We start from the raw sequence: 21,340 nt of genomic DNA, 5'->3' as shown, positions 1-21,340 counted from the left end.
CTAGTTATAAGAAAAAGTGAGCCTTAGTGTTGGACTAGCATGTAATTTTTCCTAACTTCAATAGTTAACTAGCTGTGTGACCTATAGGCCAAGCACATAAACTTTCTGTGTGTCAGTTTCCTTATTAATCCTGCAATAATAAAACCTAAGTCATGAAAGTTGTTCTAATTTTTATGTAATTCATCTAAAGCACCTAGAATAACTGTTGGCATAGGAAATCTATAAATGGTAGCTATAATTATAAGTGTAACTACTGGTGTGCTACTTTTCTTGCTAGGCATTGGGTTATATGTTTTATGTCTTCAGTCATCACTATAACCCACTATTACTCTCTTTATTCTGTTGACAGAGGTAGTAGAGAGGATACTTAACATCACTCAAAATGAAAGCTGTAAGGCTAGGATTTGAACCCTCCTATTCTTGGCTTCAGGGGCTGGAATGTTTTCAATACACCATACTGCCTCTTTTAGATACTACAAAAGGCTCAATTTCTCTCTTTAAAATCTTATCATAAAGTATTTCTACAGATTAAAATATGGTCACCTGATCCATTGTAGAAGATAACTAATTGTAAATTAGTACTTTGTACAAAGGAATTGCCCACACTGTATTTTATTTTTACAATTTAGAAAGTGAATTAGGTTCCCTTGATGTAGTGCAGGACAGCATAAAATTGGATTTTTAACTTGGAAGTAAACATCTAGTTCTGTTACAGAGCCCTGAGTTTTTCTCAAGAGTCACCTTGGTGGCCCCAGAGAATTTCCAAAAGTCTTCTTTGCTCATTTCTGTCCTGTTACAGCCCTTGGTCATTCCTCCTTTTAGAAAAAGAAATCGATGTTTACTAATGATTTGGGTCCATTGACGACAGTGAAAGAAACATTTTATAATAAGAATATAAAACTTCCTTTCTTCTGAGGATACAGTCAGGTTCATCAATGTTCAAACAAATTTTCAATAAAGTGATAAGGATATTACATATTTATCAGAGATCTTCAGTGGTTTATAATAACTAACATGCAAGGACTGTTCTATTTTAAAAAGCACTGTCATATGTTTTCTGCATTAAATATAAATCCCTGTGAGATCAGTGCCAACATGAGGATGTTACATATTTGAAAATGATAGCAACAATACCCCTTGTCCAATTAAAAAAAAAAAATACTTTGAGGCACAGGACTAAGTGACTAGTCTAAAGTCATACACTTAGAAAGTGGTAACATCAATGTTATTACACATGAAATTTTTCACTACATTATTCAGATTAAAGTTAAATATATGTAAATCAAGCTCTATAGAGAGATATTTACATGGCTAATAAGGAAGTGGAGACTTGGACAATAGGGCATGAAGATGGCACATAAATCAGTCATTAAAAACGATTCAGCTAGGGCTCCAGTCACCTCAAATACATTTTTTCTTTACTTTTTTCTAGTTAATTGTAGGTAAGGTATGTTTATAAAGTTAGAGAGCATTAAGGCAGATGACCCAAAAAAGTATTAGATTGAGCCATATAAATTTTCAGTTAGTCTACCATTATGACCTACAACAATGGAATTTTAAATCTAAGAACATGCTTACTTGATAATTATTTCCGAAGTGCATTGTTTATTGCTTTTCTTTTTTTAGATGGAATCTCGCTGTCGCCCAGGCTGGAGTGCAGTGGCGCGCTCTCAGCTCACTGCAAGCTCCCCCTCCCGAGTTCACACCATTCTCCTGCCTCAGCCTCTTGACTAGCTGGGACTACATGCACCTGCCACCACGCCCGGCTAATTTTTTTTTTGTATTTTTAGTAGAGACGGGGTTTCACCGTGTTATCCAGGATGGTCTCGATCTCCTGACCTCGTGATCCGCCTATCTTGGCCTCCCAACGTGCTGGGATTACAGGCAAGAGCCACTGCGCCCCACCTATTTATTGCTCTTGAAATGCTTTAATCACAACCAATATTAAAGTAGCTTTGATTCCTATTAAGTGGAAAATATCCATATGGAGGATATAATTCATAAAGGAAATATAATTCTTATTTTGATCAGTTGAGATATATATATGATATATAGAAATATATATAATCAATCTATGAGATGAATGCAGTATTATATATATATCTGTATGTATGAATATATTACAAATATATTATACATACATTATATACATGTTTGTATAGTTATAATGAAGTCACTTTTGTATTTTGAGATAAAATAGATATGTAGAAAAGAATGGTGTAGATCAATGGTTCTCAGAGTGTCTAAAAAGTCAATACCACTTTTGTTATAGTACCCAGATATTACTTTCAGTTTTCACTTTCACATTCCTGAGTGTACAAGAGTTTTCTAGAGGCTGTTGTAATAGACTGCCATGTACTGCAGTAGATTGAATACTGAAGCACATATGACAATCCAGCTATCTTCTATTAAGACAGACACTAATGCAATTTACAAAAATATAATCAATGGTAGTCTCTTATAATTACTTGATTTTCTTGGAAAAAAATATTTACTTTTCAAAAATATGTTATTTACATTAACATGTAATTGCTTATTACATAATGTTTAGTAAAAAATGGGTTTTAAAGTTCTCAATTTTAATTTAAATACAGTAAATATTAATCATAGTTGTAAACCCACATGAACAAAAGGTGTTTGGAGTACACAGTAAATTTTAAGAGTGTAAATGACCAAAAGTTTTAGTACTGTTGGAACAAAAAAATTTTTTTTGTTCAATCTTAAAATTTCTGCTCATTTTTATGATTCCTTACGATGAAGACTTTATGGTCCTTGAAATATGAGAAGTTATTTAAAATAGATCTAATTAAAAATCCCTTACAGCATTTTCATAACATAAAAAATACTGAGCTCCTTAGAAATTGCTCCATTTGCAAAATATATTTATAACTTAACCAAAATAAATAATTCATACCTCACCAAGTGAGTAATAACGTCTTGGGATCTGGGAGTCCGGATAGATGTTTTCTAGGTACCAAGAAAAGGGCTTACACTTCAGATTTTCTCTTAGTGTTTTTCTGACTGATACATCTCCATAATCCACTTTGACAACACCTGGAATTTTTCAGAGAAACACAAATCAGTTTGTGCTATTTTTGTTTTAGTACTGTTTTACTCCATTTACTTTGCTCTCAGTTTTTTTCTTTATATTTCCAGCAAATTCAATTGCATATGCAGCTGCTACTACACTGGATTGTTACTACCATAGAATTAGTACATTAAATAGATATAAATAACACTTCTCCCATTGGTTATGACTTTTCAAATGCAAATATTTATCACCAAGTACTTGTACTACTTAGATTGAATAATTAACTAAATGTAAATTGGTATTTAGTATCTCATAAAGCTTAACTGAACTGTGTAATATGTCTGTTTTTCCTTAATAAAAAATTCTAGTAGCTCTAATGTTTTTGTTAATATTCATACTTTCCCTAGAGTCACTTATTCACCACCTGTAGATTTTATGAGAAATTTATATAAAATATTCACATAATAGACTGCACATGTATTCTTTTTCTTGAACTTCTATCTAGTTACCTTAAACTTATGTTTTTATTGATTTATTGAGTTATTCTAAGCTACCCCAGTCCTTGAAAAGTTAGTAAGCATGTAAGTGTAAAGAAACTAACAAACAAATGAACAGGAATATATTCACATGTATATATGAAAAATGATTAATTTTATTTCACATAATAGAATATTTGACATTTAAATGAATATTTCCACTGAAAATCATAAAAGAATGTTTTCTAGTTGAGAAATAATAATGCTACTAGTTTTTTATATAAAAACATATGACAACTTGATTTGCTCCTTATATTAAAACTGGCATTTGATTGAAATAACTAATAACTGTGACAATACAGCAATTATTTCTTAGATTATTCTGAAAATATTTCAATGTTTAACTCTTTTCTTTAAGGCCACTATGCAACATGCTGGCACAAAATGGCCTAGTATTTAGGATATTCTATCCCAACCAAGTAACAAAGCCAATCAGTTGTTCTGTAAAATAGGACCAAGTGTTTAGACAATCTAAATGTCTGTAACTAATGCCATTACCAAGACACTATTTTCCAAAGCAGCAACGCTCTCAAAACTCATCACTCACTAGTTCCAACCCCCTTGTCTTTTCAGAATTTTTGTTTTTTCAAAATTAAATGCCATAGTATTATTAGAAAGCATTCTGATCCTGAAGCAGCCAAACCATTTCCTTCCAAGAGAAAATATTGATTTTCCTAGCTGGTGTTTGGATAGAAAACAAGGTCTTTGGGTTTTTTAAACAGATAAATATTTGCTTTCAAAATAATTCTATTCAGAACTTCCAATCAGGAATGCAACCTTCAAAATAAGAGGCTCAAAACAATTTAGTATTTACAAAGTAAATCACCAGAAGAATTTCTCATTATGTTAAGTATTATTGCAGTTGAAATAATTGAATACATAGTCCTCAAAATCACATAAAGAGATGTCATTGTGCCCGGTGGGGAGGCGAAACACTGTATCTTCAGAGGACTTAATTTAACAGTCAATTTTACTGTTCTGTCTTCATTTTTGAGGTGGGTGGATTTAATTGAGGTGGCTTATTTAATATCAACATCCTCCCTTTTTCATCATGTTAAGATTTGGTAGTTCTGGCTCTGTAATATCTTCCTAGAAGGGTTTCTTTGTGCATGTGTTTTCCAATAAAACTTTATTTATGGACAATGAAATATGAATTTCACATAATTTTCACGTAATGACATATTACTCTTTTGACTTCTCCCCAACTACTTAAAATTAGATCTTGGGTATTTAAAAAAGGAACAGCGAGCTGGTTTTGGCACATGGGACATAGTAGCCAACCCCTGCTCTAAAAGATAAAGTCCTAGAAGGTTTTTATGAGCAGTTATCTGATTGAAATGAAAATTTAAAGTTTCATTTGCATACCATTTTACATAAGGTCAGAGAAAACACTAATTGTCCACTTTGGATTTGGCAAAAAGTGGCTAGTGGAGAATTATAGAGATTATTGAATAAAGCAAAGGCCTTCTTATCCTGTCACCTCTAAGCCACCCCTTGGCATTTCCACTGCAACTTGCTTTTGTTCTAATCCTAGATAATTATGCTAAATTACCTTTAGAAATCCACAAAGAAATACTGTGGGCTATCTTAACATTTTGGTGAGGATGGCTTTTTCTCTCTGCATCCATATTTTTCTTCTTAGAAGTGAGACATATTAAGAGACAACAGTCCTCACAAACACCCTATGTACTCCCCCATATTTCTCAGGTTGCTGCAGTTAGGCAGGGACATCTAACTGCTCCTGGCCAATACACTGTGAGAGAAAGGGGTTATGTCACTTCTGATTTTAAAGATAGGAAAGGAAGTATGAGAGCTTTCTTTTCCTTTACCACAGGGACTGAGGAGGATTTGTATCCCAGTGGGTGCGCAGCTACAAGACGGAGAGACTTTTCTTGTACTGTATGATTTAGTGACTGTAGAGCCTGAATTAGATTATTTAGATCCATGGTTGATACATAATCTTACCTGTTCCCCAAACTCTTATCTCCAATTCAAACCTCTTCAAAGTAGGTTACCTAATTGTTTACCCAACAATTTTATTGGGATCTATACTAGGCATCTCAAATTTGACAAGTCAAAAATTTGATTCTCCAACTTGCTCCATCTCCAAGGTTCTTCATTTTGGTATCTAGCACAAATATCCACTGATTTTCTCAAGGAAAAATAAATAATTTTCTTTCTCTCACACATACACATTTTTAACTCATAGGAATTCTTGTTGGCTCTCCTTCACAATATAGCCTCAGCCACTCTACTGTTACCATCCTGGTCCTAACTTCTCCCATCTCTTGCTTACACTAGCATTGCAGTAGTCTCCTAACTAGCTTGGAAACATTTTACATTCCTCTACCTATATTTTATTCATTATTGCCTGTTCCTTAGTCAATATATTTAAAATACAAATCAAATCATGTTACTCCCCTGCTCAAAAGTGTACCGTGATTTTCCATAATACTAAGAATAATTGAATGTCTCTTAACCATTGCCTGAAGATCCTTCAGAAAATAGCTCTTGACTAGCTTTTTGAATTCATTTATACTCACTTTGAAACCAGCCCAATTGTCCCACAGAAGTGATGTTTATGTTTTTTTTTTTTTTGAATAAACATGAAAGAATGGCCCTCTTGGTCTTGAAACTTGAGTAAATTACAATTGTCTTATCTAAGTTCCTTTCTCAGGAAACCAACCAGATAATATAAGGGAACTGAAACTTACCAGATGACCACGTCTGGACAGGGAGACACCAGACCCCCTCACCTGTCATGATTGCCTAACCACCTGTTTCTTGTTGATCAATTTATCTTCCTTACCCCTCCCTAATTCCTGGTTTCTCATACATGGTTATATTTCTTCCCTGCTATATCAACCCCTAATTTTAGTCGGTTGAGGAGATGAATTTGAGGCTGATTTCCCATCTCCTTGGCTGCAGCAACCTATTAAAGCCTTCTTCCATTTCAGTACTGATTGTCTTAGTGATTGGCTTCTGGTGCAGCAAGCAGCAGGACGTAGACAGAACCCCTGTGTTTCAGTAACATCTTCATTCTAGCCCCCTTTTTCATTCTTTACATTTCTTCAAACATTCCAAGTTCATAATTCATCATAATTCAACAATTCAAGGCTTTATACTTCTCTTTTTTCTGTCTGTGACGGTGTTACCTTGCAACTTTCATGAGTTGTCCTTCACTTGGTCCAAGTCTTTGCTCAAATTTTACTTCTTCAGGTTTATTCTGACCTTACTATCAAAATTGATCCCTTTCTCTCATCTTCCGGGGTCTTTATCCCTCTATCATGCTTAATTTTTTTGCATGGCACTTATTATCTGATATCACATTATAGATCACTTTGCTCATTGCCTTCTCAACAAAAACTTTGGACGAGTTATCTCCTTTTTTGAAAGATAAGGTATCCTACCTGATAATATCTTACAAGATATTGTGACTACTAAATAAATAATGCCTGGAAAATGCTTAGTACGATGACTGGAATATAATAATTACTTAATACACACTATATATTGCATTGGATAGCTGTTGTTTTGCATGCCTGACATCCATTCTGTCCTCTGGTAAACACACTTGAATTTTCTCTGGGAAACCACTCCCACTTCACTTCCAGCTTGGGTGGGGCTGGTTTCATTGCCTTCCCCACTCTTCCAGTTCCATCTGTGGGCACAGACTAAGGCACATCACCAGAAAATCTAGTTAAAATGCAAACTGATTCTGTTGGCCTTGAGTGAGGGCCTTAGGGCCCATATTTCTAACAAGCTCCAAGGGATCCTGCTTTTGCTCAGTCCAGATTTTGATTAGTACCCAAAATAACTAGAGCATTCTATTTCTCAACTTTACACATAACCCAGATAACAATGACTGACTCAGGAATGGGCAAATAAACCAGTCAGCCTAATAAAAGCATACCCTTGAGAATATACTAGGACTATTAGAAAGTTGAAACTATTTCCTGTGGAACTGGGTAGCTGTATAGATGAGTTAAGCCTGGAGTTTTTGGGACTACCATACAACAAAGGCCCATGAAAGTGACACCAATATAGAAGATAAATCCACATATGGAAAGATATAAAGTGTGAGAGTAAAACAGAAGACTGACTAAAGATAGAAAGCATAGGCCAAGTCAAGATTAGTAACAGATACTTATTCTGGTCAAGCTCTGTACAAGGGACTTTTCTAGGCACTTGGGATATATCTGTGAACAAAACAAAATTATCTTCCTCCATGGAGTTTATATCCTACTAGAGAAAGACCTAAATAAACAGTAAATACATTAGAAGCTGATACATGCTGTGGCAAAAATTTATAAGTTTTTAAGGCAAGTCTTTCAATGGGACTTGCAAAAGTCATGTAAAGGCTTTGACAATGAAGTAAAGATTCATAATGAGTACCAACAAAAGAGTATTTTAATTAACTCCAGATTTGCAGGTTTCATTAATAGCTAAATGATAAAATTTATGGGTTGCTATATTTTTTTTTAATAAGCTGTTTTTTCATGGAATCCAGCTAAATGCCCATCAATGATAGACTGGATAAAGAAAATGTGATATATATACACCATGGAATACTATGCAGCCATAAAAAAGAATGAGATCATGTCCTTTGCAAGAACATGGATGGAGCTGAAAGCCATTATCCTTGGCAAATTAATACAAGAACAGAAAACCACATACCACGTGCTTTCACTTATAAGTGGGAGCTAACTCATGAGACCATGTGGACACATAGAGGGGAACAATACACACTGCAGTCTATTGGAGGATGGAGGGTGGGAGGAGAGAGAGGATCAGGAAAAATAACTAATGAGTACTAGGGTTAATACTTGGGTGATAAAATAATCTGTACAACAAACCTCCTTGACACAAATTTACTCATGTAACAAATCTGTACATGTATCCCTGAAAAGTAAAAAAAAAGAAGCTTTTATTCATAAGTCTATTGCACTCTAGTATTAAATTCACTCTTTAGAGAAATCATGTTTTAAATTTTAAATAGATATTAGATGGAAGATCATAATGAAACTGGCCCAATTGTCACATAGAACTGATATTTATGTATTTTTATATAAACATAGAAATTCACTCTCTCAGTCTTAAAACTTGAGAAAATTGTATTTGTCTTATCTGAGTTCTTTTCTTAGGAAACCAACTATCAGGCCACCCAGACATTTTCAAAGAACTGAAACTTACCAGATTACTGCATATGGACAGTGAGACACCAGACCCCCTCACCCATCATGTTGCCTAAACCAACCAACTGCTTCCTGTTGACTAGCTCCTCTTTAATACCCCTCACTAATTCCTGTTTTCCCTACACATAATTACATTTTTTTGCTGCTATATAAATCTCTAATTTTAGTCACTTGAGAATATGGATTTGAGACTGCTCTCCCATCTTCCTGGTTGCAGCACCCAATTAAAACCTTCTTTCCTGGCAATACTCATTGTCTCAGGATTGGATTTCTGTGAGGCAAGCCTTAGACCAAACTCCTGGCATTTCAATGACAATAATTATTTGAGTAAAATTCTTCCCCTAGTAGATGCCTAGTAAGTCTAATAGTTCTGTCTCTCTAAAATCAAAGTACCTAAAGAATACTCTAATTGCATGCTAAAGCTTACAATTTCATGTACAAGAATACATATTGCAGTGTAACTTAAAGGGGAAATTTTTCTTCAATAAATAATGCGTAAGTGAGCACGATGGCTCATGTCTGTACTCCCAGTACTTTGGGAGGCTGAGGTGGGCAGATCACTTGAGGCCAGTAGTTCAAGACCAGCGTAGCCAAGATGGTGAAACCCTATCTGTGCTAAAAACACCAAAAAATTAGCTGGCCATTGTGGTGGGTGCCTGTAATCCCAGCTATTTGGGAGGCTGAGGCAGGAGAATCGCTTGAACCCAGGAGGTGGAGGTTTCAGTGAGCCGAGATGGCACTACTGTACTCCAGCCTGGGTGACAGAGCAAGACCACATCTCAAAAAACCACACCCCGAAAACAAAAACAAAACAAAACAAAAAGAACACTTAAGTAAATCAAAGTTATATCTGGTTGACAAAATACAACTCTTGTATTAAAATAATTATGTCTGTATAAGAATATGGAAAAATGTTAATAAGCCAAATATATGTTTATTACACAGAATAATTAAAATATATGAAATAATAAAAAAATTGAGATAAAGCCCCTTTTTTCCTTTAACAGTCAAAACAATGCAGTTGAATATAAATTCTGTTATGTATGTCATATTAATGATATATATTCACATTACAGGAGCAGACCAGTATATACAGTTTAAGCTAATAATTTATTTTTTTGTGATATTTTCTAAATTCCAAATAGAAAGTGAACTTTGTTATTTACTCTAAATAATGGTAATTAGGAACTTCATGAATAAGAATCTGCATTTTTCTCCTTTTAAAATAATAATAATATAATAAGCCATTGTTAATACAGCTAGCAATTATTGTATTCTATTGCATCTAAATACCAAATCATAAATGATATTGGGAAAGCTAGAGATCCACATGCAAAAGAAGAAATTAGATCTTATTCTTATCTTACACCAAACATAAAAAATCAAATCAAAATGTATTAAAATTTTAAATTTTAAGACCTGAAACTGTAAAAATACTAAAAGAAAACACATGGAAAATAGTCCATATTTGTCTGAACAAAAATTGTTTCGATTTGACCATAAAAGCACAGGCAACAAAAGCAAAAATGGACAAGTGTGATGGCTTCAAATAAAAAGCTTCTGCACAGCAAAGGAAACAATTAACAAAGTGAAGAGAAAGCCTACTAAATGGAAGAAAATATTTGTAAGCCATGGATCTGATAAGGGATTAAAATCTAAAATATATGAGGAACTCAAACAACTCAAAAACAAGAGAACACCTGATTAAAAATGGGCAAAGGTTGTGAACAAACATGCGTCAAAAGAAGACATTCAAATGGCCCATAAACACGTGAAAAAAAATGCTTATATCATTAGTCATTAGGAAAGTGCAAATTAAAACCACAATAAGGTATCGCCTCATACCTGTTAGAGTGACTTTTATCAAAAATATAAAACATACGTGTTGGAGAAGATGTGGAGAAATGGGAATTCTTAGATATTGTTTATGGAAATATAAATTAGTACATCCATTATAAAAATGGTATGGAGCTTCCTTGTAAAACTAAAAATAGAACTACCACATGATGCTATAATTCCTCTTCTGGGTTTATATAAAGGAAATGAAATCAATATGTCAAAGGGATATCTGCAGTCACTTGTTCACTGCAGCATTATTCACAATAGCCAAGAAATGGAATCAACCTAAATATATATCAACAGATGAATAAAGAGAATGTTGTATTCTACACAATGAAGCACTATTTAGCCTTAAAAAGGAAGAAAATTTCATCATTTTGACAACATGAATGAAGCTGGCGGACATTATGCTAATTGAAATAAACCAGGCACAGAGAAACAAATACCACATGACCTCACTTATGTGTAGAATCTAATACAGTTGTACTCACAGAAGTAAAGAATAGAATTATGCTTACCAGAGGCTACAGGCATGAGGAGGGAGGAATGGGGAGTTGTTAATCAAAGAGTACAAAATTTCAGATAGACAGGAGAAATAGGTTTTGGGATCTATTGCTCATCAGGTGACTATAGTCAACAATGATGCATTGTGTATTTTAAAATAAGTAGGACATTAAATTTCTAATGTCTTATCACTAAAAATAATAGGTAAACAAGGTTATGGATATGTTAATTAGCTTGATTTATTTATTCCATACTGTTTGGGTCTGTATGTGTAATCTCAAAAAATCACATTGTGCCTTATGATTACTGCTAAAACTTCTCAATTAAAAATATGAGTAAGTCTGTAAGTACATAAATAAATACTGTATTGTTTCAGAGGTTTAGGAGATTTCTTGGAATTATCATTGCTGTTTTTAAATTTAAAACTATTCCCTTAATCTACCTTTTTATCTATTCCCTATGTGCATACAAATTACCCTAGCTCATAACCTCTCATTAGAATGTCAGTGGACATAACTACATTAACTGGCTGATGGCCCATTCCAGCTAATAATACATAGTGATCTTCTGTTGAATTTATCATTTACTATTATTACTGCAATTTTATTTTAATGGAATAAAAATGAGATAATGAATTTTACAAAATCATAGCTTCTGCACAGAGCTGTCGCACAGGAAGAGGATTATCAGACAACTTTCAATTTATTTAACCCTAATATCCACAGTCAAAAGTTAGAGCAGGTCTTGAGACTGAGTTTTCTAGGCAATTACCTCAAACTTCAGTTTGATTTGACAATAAAGATCTCGTATTCAAATGCTTGGTCCAAGATCAATGAGAACATGGGAAACAAAAGTGAATATTTGCAGTAGCCTTTTAAAATAAAGAACAATTTGATATCCATTGAGGCAAACATAGACTGAACAGTTTGTAGGCTATCAAAATTCTATCTAGAATTAACTTAGTCTAATATATAGCTGTATATTTGAGCATTATTTTGACCTCTATCAAGTCTAAATGAGGATTTGGAATTACGATATTGGTGTTCATTTAAAACTGGCCCAATTGTCCCAGAGAACTGATGCTTATCATTTCTTCTGAATAAGTATAAAAATTGACCCTCCCAGTCTTGAAACTTGAGAAAGTTATATTTGTCTTATCTGAGTCCTTTCTCAGAAAACCAACCATCAGGCCACCCAGATACTTACCAGATCACCACATGTGGACAATGAGATGACAGACAACTGATCCATCATGATTGCCTTACTTACCACCTGTTTCCTTTGGATCAACTCCTCTTTACCCCTCCCTCATTCTGTTTTCCCACACATGGTTACATTTTTTTCGCCTGCTATATAAATCCCTGATTTTAAGTCAGTTGAGGAGATGAATTTGAGACTATCTCCCATCTCTCCTCAGCTGCATCACTGATTTCAAGTCTTCTTCCCTGGCAATACTAATTGTCTTGGTGATTGAATTTCTGTGCAGCGAGCAGCAGGACCTAAGACTGAATTTCTGGTATCTTGGTAAGACACTGAGAGTCAGTACAAAAAAATAGTGACACCAAACTTGTTACTGTACCAGCATTTTGTGCTATGCTGAGGACTTTGACTATCTTATCATACATGTTGTTGCTATTGTTTGCATTTTGTCTTTATTAGAAATCTCAAGAGTAATTTCTTTTGTGGACTCAGAAGCAGGAAAAGCTGTGTTTGTCCTTAGCAACTGACTCGCTATATCTGACAAACATTGCTAACTTTATAATTGATGAGGTATCCCTGTATGTTCTTCCCATGTATCATAAGAATTTAGAATGTAGAAAGCCACATTGAATCATTATTGAAAGAGGACACTCATCTATCCATCCATGGAGTAGTATGGTTTATTTAGGCACCAGAAGTATTTGAACAACAGATAAAGTGTTACTTAAGGGACTTCGTGTTCCAGACTACACAGTAAGCACTTTTGGATACACATTCTCATTAAGTCGATATAGCATTTCTATCTGTTTTATTGTTTCTTGTTTGAAGGAGGAAAGAATTAAGACTTTGAATGGTTAAATAACTTTATTAAGTATACTTAAGAAAATAGCAGAAGTAGGATCAGATGTTGTTCACTTTTATCTAATATCAAAATCCATGCTCTTGTTCACTCTACTATAATGAAGTCATTAAACTGGAGAAAGTTTGAAAAACCTATAAAGAGAAATATTTTCCCAGGTACAGAACATGGTAATTATCATCCCTTGAATGAAAGGACTCATGTGGCAAATTCTCCCTGATCTGACATCAGTGTGATTGATCCAAGATCCCAAACTTGAATTCATAGAAATAAAAAATCAATAATGATATACAATGAGTTACTTTATTGATTTGACAATTAAATACAAGCCAGAAGATTTCAGTGTGCAATTGACTGACAAACCAAAATATTTCCTAAAGTGCTTTACAAATTGTGTCCCATCCATCACTAGTACTGCAGGAAGCTAGTTAGATATAACTGTTTCTTCAGTTATATGCCACATACTATCTTATTTGAACCTTTCTGAAATAGTGCTATGTTTTATAATCAATGATATCTTACCATTGCTGTTGGTGAGAAAGCAACTTTATTGTAGTTGTCACTGCTTTAGCATGTGCAAATATGTTTTCCCATCTCTAAAATCAGTAGCCAATTGCAGTTTCAGTAGATAATTATGGCCATTTAAATTAGGGGACATTTTAATGCATCCTAATTGTTGTTTGAAAAAGCTTCCTTTGATCCCTTCTGGTAAAATTTTAAAAATACCAAGATAAAATTCCTAAATGGTTTCAGGAACTTGAAAGAATATCCCAGGCATAATAATGAAAGATGATTTTAAGAAAGCCTGGATTGTCAATCATCTTGAAGGCACTGAGAATGACAGTGGGTAGGAAACACATGAACATCAGTTAATTTGCATTGAAAAATGATTCAAAAGAGTTAACCTGCAAATATAAAGCTGCTTGATCAATTCATTTGCTTATATTTTTATTTTTATATATATACCTGAATGACGTATGATTTAAAAGCTGGTTTTGAATTAGTTAGGTCTAAATGAGTTCCTTTAATAGGGACAAAATAATTCTAGGTAAAAGGAAGTTTTGCATCATAGTTTAACAATTTTTTCTTAGAGATATATAATGGTGATCTTTCAATTGATGGCAGCCTAAATTAAATGAAATATATTTATTCTTTAATCATTTCTGATCTGCTTATATTTTAATGGAAAGAATGAGTAAAACAAAATTAAATAGGTGTCTTTAAACAGGACTTAGAACTTTTACTATGGTAAAGTGCATTATGAATAACCAAAGCATTTTCCAGACTTATTTTCCCCTTTCCAGAATTTGAGACAACAGTGCTCCATTGAAAACATTTTGAGAAATGCACTATTGTTATATTTCCTATATTTAGCCAAAAATATTAGTCACTAGCAAATTATAAACTGATCCCATTAGGGAACAATCTTTTTGAACAAAACATAATTCCTTCCATGTACTTTTCAAATTCTTCCATTAATAAGTTTTAATCACAAAGTTTTAATTAAACCAAGGCAATGGTAGCAAACACATATTTGTTGATATGTGTATTTACGTTCTGTTCCTAGAACAGTATCTGATGCCAATAGACATTCTCTAAATATTAGCTACACTACTATTTGCAGAGCTGTCATGTGCCCTCTCTTCTGTCTTATTCTCGCTGTCTCTCACATACATGTATGTTTTAGAAATATATATATATTTGCTTTTATATCTTAGAATTACTACTTATACTTATTAAAAAGTGATTTGGACTTCTTTAGATATACATTTTATATTACTTTTGTAATATATAGATATAGCTATATCGATAGCAATAAATTTATGAAAAATCGGCTTCAAAGTATTAGTTGGTCTCATTAATAAAAGAATATCATAAAAGTAATTTTTAATATTTATTAAAGTGCATTGGTCTAGTCTGTATTTAGTCAGCATTCTGTTTTGCAAAGCAGTAAGAAAATCTAATTATGTTTTAAAATTATGAGTTAGTAAAGAAAAAACAGTGTGACCCAGGAAGACTACCGTGAATTGTTGGTACAATTTAGTAACTCAAGGAGCATCTGAGATTATATTATGGAACATGTTAACTCAAACCAAGGAAATAATAACTACAAAATAGTCAATTGTTGACTGTCTAGACAGACTGTAAACATAGGGCATACAATTTTTTTTTCAGCAGGGAATGTTCTTTATAATATGTATAGATTTCTATTTATACAGCGGTGCTAATAATAGCACCTTTTTCTGAGTGCTACTATGATTATGAAATGAGTTAACATATAAAACACTCAAACAGTGCATCATGCATAGTAAATGCTCACTAAATGTTACCCATTATGTCTATTGTTTTCTTGTGGATATGGACCTCAAGGCGCACATCATCTCCTAACAGAAGAGTAGGCTAGCTATTTTCTGGGATTGTGTACTTCTGTTGTATATCAGATGAATGAAGTGGGAAATCAACTGCTTGCTCTGGCTCAGATGCCTTTTCAATAAGAAGCATACCATACATCACCTCCAACGTGTCTCACAATTGCACTCCTATAGGTATCACTTAAGGTCTTGGCCCAAGGATTTTTCTAACCCCAAAGTACTAATAAACACGACACTTACGCACCACATCTCTCTGCACTTGCCATTTCTATCTACATTTGTGCACCAGGGTGATTTTGACACATACGCCACACAGTAACAAAGAAAAAAATACAAATTCCATAACCATAGTCTCTCAGTTAAGACACACTACTAGGAACAGTAGAAATTGATATTTAAAAAAAAAACTGTTTTAAGAGAACATGTTAATTTGTGGATTCAAAAGAACAGTTGTAAAAATTATTCATGGCCTCAATTGTGAATCAATTTTCCCCTTCTGTCCTAAACTACTATAAATGAGTAAGCTGGAAAAGGCTACAGGAGGATCATTAGTCACCCCTGGGACAGTGTGCACTGTTAACTGTGGAACAATCTATGAGCAAAATTTCAATAACCGTGAGTTTGACATATGACTTCGGAGAATGGTAGAGTAACGTACTGCTTCTGGGTTTCCCATGCAGTATCTATCCTCTAGCACTGCTCACATCAAAGAATTGATACTGAAAACAATGCAAAGTTATTTATTGCATACATAAGTTACACTTCAAAAACTGAACTTAACACTGCTTGGTATGAGAACTTCTCAGTAATCACTAAATAAGGGTAACATTCAGTCATGATGAAAGCAGGCCAAGCATGTCAGCTGTACTATTGTGATGCTAAAATATTCTTCTACATAATAGTCTAGTTCTCTATTACATAGAGAATTCTAACATGCCTCTCTTCGTTTTTAGAGCTTTATATTTGTCTCAAGATATCATTGGTCTAGGACTATGCTACCATTTAATTTAACAAACCCTCTGTATCCATAGAGGGGATTGGGCAGCTGAAGGGGAAGGCAGGATGCCAACATCTTGAAAGGAAACAACATGTGTGTGATGTAGTTTGTTTTCTGGTGAGGTTTTCATTTGTCTAGGGGGAAAGGAAAACATTTTGAATTATATCATAGCTGTGGCATTCAAATGCACAAACTCTGAAGAGCATCAGGAGTGTTTCTTAAAATATATGTAATTTACAAATGTTGATTTCAGCTTTTCACATTACTTCTCTTATCCTCTAACTTTGCCTGTTGCAAACTGTTTGGGCATACCTCAAAATCACTGGTCAAAAGATGAAGGCAGTAGCTGCCAAAAGATTCTGGGGGAAAAATTTCAATACAGTAAAACTTTATTAACAACAGTATAAAATCAAAAAATTGCATCAAAATTCTAACCATTTGCATTAGAAAATGACCTTTCACACATGAATAACCTGAGACTTGGAAATATGATCGGACTTGGGTGAAACAAAAAAGCTAATAAGTGAAAGAGTCCACATTGGAACCTAGGTTTCCTGACTTCCAGGTTAGTGTCCTTAACATCTGTTCCTTCACTAGTGTTTTGTCGTGCACCTTGTGTTACACACTGTCCTAGGTGATGGGGATATAATTTTCCACAAAACCTCTATACAGTTTCTTTCCTCATCAGCTTAATTGGGATGTAATAAAATAGCCAACACAAAAATTAACAAATGTGAGATTACAAGTGTATTTGATTGATGTATAGAGAATAAATGCAAAGAATAGGCAACTGATTCACTGGTGGTCAGGAAGGGGTGGTCAGGGAAGACTTCTCTGAGGAAAGTGATCTTTGAGCTGAGACATAAAGGTAGGGGAGATGAGATAGAGAAGAGTGGGTGGGCATTACAGGAAGTGCCTCCTGGTTTAATTGTTTGGGAATATATTGATAAAAAGTGGGTTTTATTTGGCTGTTTCCAAGGACTGTTTACTTGTTTGGTTGGTTCTGCATTATTTTCTGTAGCAAGCAGACTCTAAAAAGGCTTACTATTAACCCTACTTCCTGATATTCATGTCTAGGTGTGACCCCTTGCTATTGCATGTAGGTAGAACCTATGACTTGCTTCTAATCCAGAAAATAGGACAAAAATGATGAGGTGTCACTTTGATGATTACATTACATCTTGTTAGCAGGAACTCTATTTACTCTCTGCATTTCTGGCATTGGTGAAGCCAACTGCCATGTTGTAGGCTAGCTTATGGAAAGGGCCACATAAGAAAATGCTGGCAAACAGACAAGAAACTAAAGGTTTCAGCCTGACAATCTTCAAGGAACTAAATTCTGGCATGTAAAATTGGAAGCAGACTCTTCCCCAGTTGAGCCACGAGATGAGATTGCAGCCCCTGTCAACACATTAATTGCAGGCATGTAACAGACCCTGAAGCAGAGGCCACAGCTAGGCCATCCATGGACTCTTGAGAAATAATAAATATGTCTGGATTTCAGCCACTAAGTTTGTGGCAATTTAGTACACATATTTGTAGATACTGATAGATAATATGTTGCCCCTTTGTGTCTTCAGATTTCATCTGGAATGTCTTTCGATGCTGATAGCATTAAGTCCTTTTTCATCTTATGAAAATCTCAAAGAAAATGAAGAGAAAAATTCTGGAAGTACGACTATAAAGTTGTTTAGATCATCATTTAATTTCTTTATACATCAAAAATATTTTAAGAGTTGAACTTTTGGAAATATTAACACATAACTATTTAAGGCTACATAAAAAAATGATATGCTATCACCTTTTACCAAAATGTCATCCTAGAGTCTAAAAAGCATTAGGCAGAAAAACTATGAAGCAATGGAGACTTAGATTATTCATTTCATTCATGTGAATGATCCCTCTGAGTATGAATTTCAGGTACATCATATGCTAGCTATATGATCCCTTAATAAGTTGCTTTACTCTTGAAGGGTAAAACAGATATAATTAATACTTCATGGGATTATTATGAGGAAATAAATAGAATGATGTATACAAAGTATTTGGCACAGTGACAGTTAAAGAATGTTAACTCTTGTGTCCAAAAACTAATACCTTTTGTTCAGTTATATAAACTTTACAGTAAAGTATTTCATAATCTAATAACAGGTTACTGTCTTATTTATTCCACTTTTTGAATTTTTAGATATAAATAGAAATATGTAAGTTTAATTTTATTCCTTCTGCTAGATTAAAAAAATTTGAAAGCAATTTTTAGTGATTTTAGTCATGGATTAAGATATTTGCTACTTCACATAACAGTCATTAAGTATTTTATTAATATTTTCATGGGGTTCAGTAATCTTAATTCCTTTAATCTTTTTAAATGTAATACTTAATTTTGCATTTTTTTCCTGCCCAGGATTCAGTATTTACTGAGTTAAGAGTTACTCTGCAGGGCAGTGTTGCAGAATTCATCGTAAATTTTAACAGCATTAAAATTGTACAGTTACTACATAGTATATAGATTTCTGTTTGACAGTAAACCAATGTAGAGTTTCAATATTTAAGAACACAGACATTATAGGACTACTCATTAATTATTAAAACATCAGTATGTTTTTACATTTTAAGTAGTTTCTAGACAATTTACTGTTAAAGTTTGTTTATTTTAAATATGTAACATGAGAATCAAACAGCCTTCTAAGGAATTGAATAGGTAGGAGACTATTAGACAATGTTAACAGACCAAAAATAATCACTTCGAAATTATTTGCACTTAAGCATTATCTTAATTTTCACTCACAGCTTCATAACCATGATCTCTACTATTAAAGACAGTTTGTAGTAAGATTAAGAAAATGTTAAGAACATTTGAAAAAACCTGGTTTATGAAATCTAGTTTAAGCCTCTAAAAAAAATTAGAGAAAGCTACATAGCATTTTGCAAGGTGTGTTTATTTTATTAAGACATATTGTTAGTCCTTAGTCAATATGACATGTCTTTATCATATGAAAATACAAAATTTTTAACCGTTTCACTAAGATGAGCGAATGACATAACATTTAGGGTTTTTTTTTAAAATATCATAGTTAATGTAGTTTTGTTTTCTGCTTTAAAAGGGCTAGGCATCATTTATTAAGCACACATTAAGTATTTCTAGCCACATATTCTATATCCTCTGAAATTACTGCCGTTATTATGGTTTCATTTTACGTAGCGTAACAGGAAATTTCCTTGAGACTAGGCCTGAAACATTTTAAAGTCACAGTTTATCAAATTTTAAATAAAAAGAGTCTTGACAATCCAAGCCAAAGTAGAGGCATCATGACAAAATGGTACAGATCAATTGTTCATTCAGGGAAAATTATCTTTAAAAATGTTTATATTATTTCCATTGACACGTTGTAATTGTAAATACTTATGACGTACTATTTGATGTTTTGATACTATATATGTGGTATAATGATCAAATCAGGGTTAATCTCACTCATATGTGGAATTTAAAAAAAAAGATTTAATATAATAGAAGCAGAGCTGAAGAGTCGATACCAGAGGATCAGGAGGGATGAATGTGAGAGGTTAGTCAATGGGTACAAAGAAAAATTATCTGTGATTTAAACATTCATATTTGATACTCACTTTTGTAAGACAGCAAATTGTTGCAACCAATCTGTGGTCTGCATTGTTAAACATAGGCAGAATAAAATGCAATTGTGTACATGTGTAAACTGTATTAAATTAGTTGCCTACAACAGAGAAGATGGATAATGGTTTTGAAATATATTTCCTAGAGCTCAAGCATTTCATAATAGCAGGAGGTGTGGAAATAAGTCATTCTCTCTAACTTAAAATATTAGTTACATACTTCCTTATTGTCTCAAGTGAAGGCACAAGGCTGCACATCTCAAATCATTCCTAAGATAGTCAGCCAAGGAGTCTCAGTAACATTTGTGATAAATGATCAATTCTTAATCTGAATATTGAGCAAGTATAGCAGAACAACCTCCTTCTGCGATCCCAGTGAACCTTTTGAATGTGGGTTGAACTTAAATGTGGTGTGTAAGTGTGGGTCTCCCTTATAGAGAATTGGCATTTTCTGTGTTCGTTCTCCAGACAGGGAACTTAAGGTAAAATAGTCTGTGGGTCTGAAATTTGAGTAGCATATATGAGGTTGGGGGCCCTCCATAAGGACAGGGGTCATATAAATGTAGTCACAAGGAAGAAGGCCAATCCAGCCAAAAAGGAATGCACTCCAAAAGGGTGGCATGTCTTTAGAGATTGAGCTTTGATTTCCTCTAGGTCACAGCATATGATCAAAGCACTAACCCCTTTCTGTGAAGCCTTCTCTGACTACCCTATCTAAAATGACTTTGCTTCTTCACCCAGTTGCTGTTCATGATCTATTAATTTCCTCAGCTACTATCATAATCTATCTTATTTATTGTCTGTCTTCATACTAGAAGTTAAGTACAATGAAGAAAAATATTTTGTCTGTTTCATGTACTTCTAGATCCCTAGGACTACAGGAATGCCTGGGATATATTAGATAATAAATGATGAATGAATGAACTATTATTTTTAAGTCAGATTAACTAACTACACCTATGTAACTTTTCATTTTTATTTCCTTTGTGCTCTCCCCTAGGCTTTAGTAAAGTCTTATTTAAATAATTTGAGGTGACTGTATGGACTAAAGCCTATGAGTGGTTCTTCCTTTATTGTTACATTGAGAAGTTCTGGGCTTGGTTTAGCTAGAGGAACAAATGCAAAGAAAAGGCTAATTCCTCCTTCCCTCCCTCCCTCCCTCCTAGCCTGCCTGCCT

At 33.7% G+C, this 21,340-nt stretch overlaps 1 protein-coding gene across 4 annotated transcripts in view; it reads right to left on the bottom strand.

The window, feature by feature from the left end:
* GALNT13 (polypeptide N-acetylgalactosaminyltransferase 13) overlaps positions 1 to 21,340 on the bottom strand; it is a 600,525-nt gene that overhangs the window by 54,775 nt on the left and 524,410 nt on the right. For all 4 annotated transcript variants that reach the window (XM_065525497.2, XM_045367091.3, XM_065525498.2 and 1 more), the window contains exon 10: positions 2,915 to 3,054. In XM_065525497.2, the coding sequence (XP_065381569.1) occupies positions 2,915 to 3,054 (140 nt within the window). The remainder of the gene's footprint in view (positions 1 to 2,914; positions 3,055 to 21,340) is intronic.

The sequence above is a fragment of the Macaca fascicularis genome, chromosome 12 (assembly GCF_037993035.2).
Source record: "Macaca fascicularis isolate 582-1 chromosome 12, T2T-MFA8v1.1".
NCBI classification, from domain to species: domain Eukaryota; kingdom Metazoa; phylum Chordata; class Mammalia; order Primates; family Cercopithecidae; genus Macaca; species Macaca fascicularis.
The sequence above is the reverse complement of the archived record's forward strand: the minus strand, read 5'-3'. Positions and strand labels throughout refer to the sequence as shown.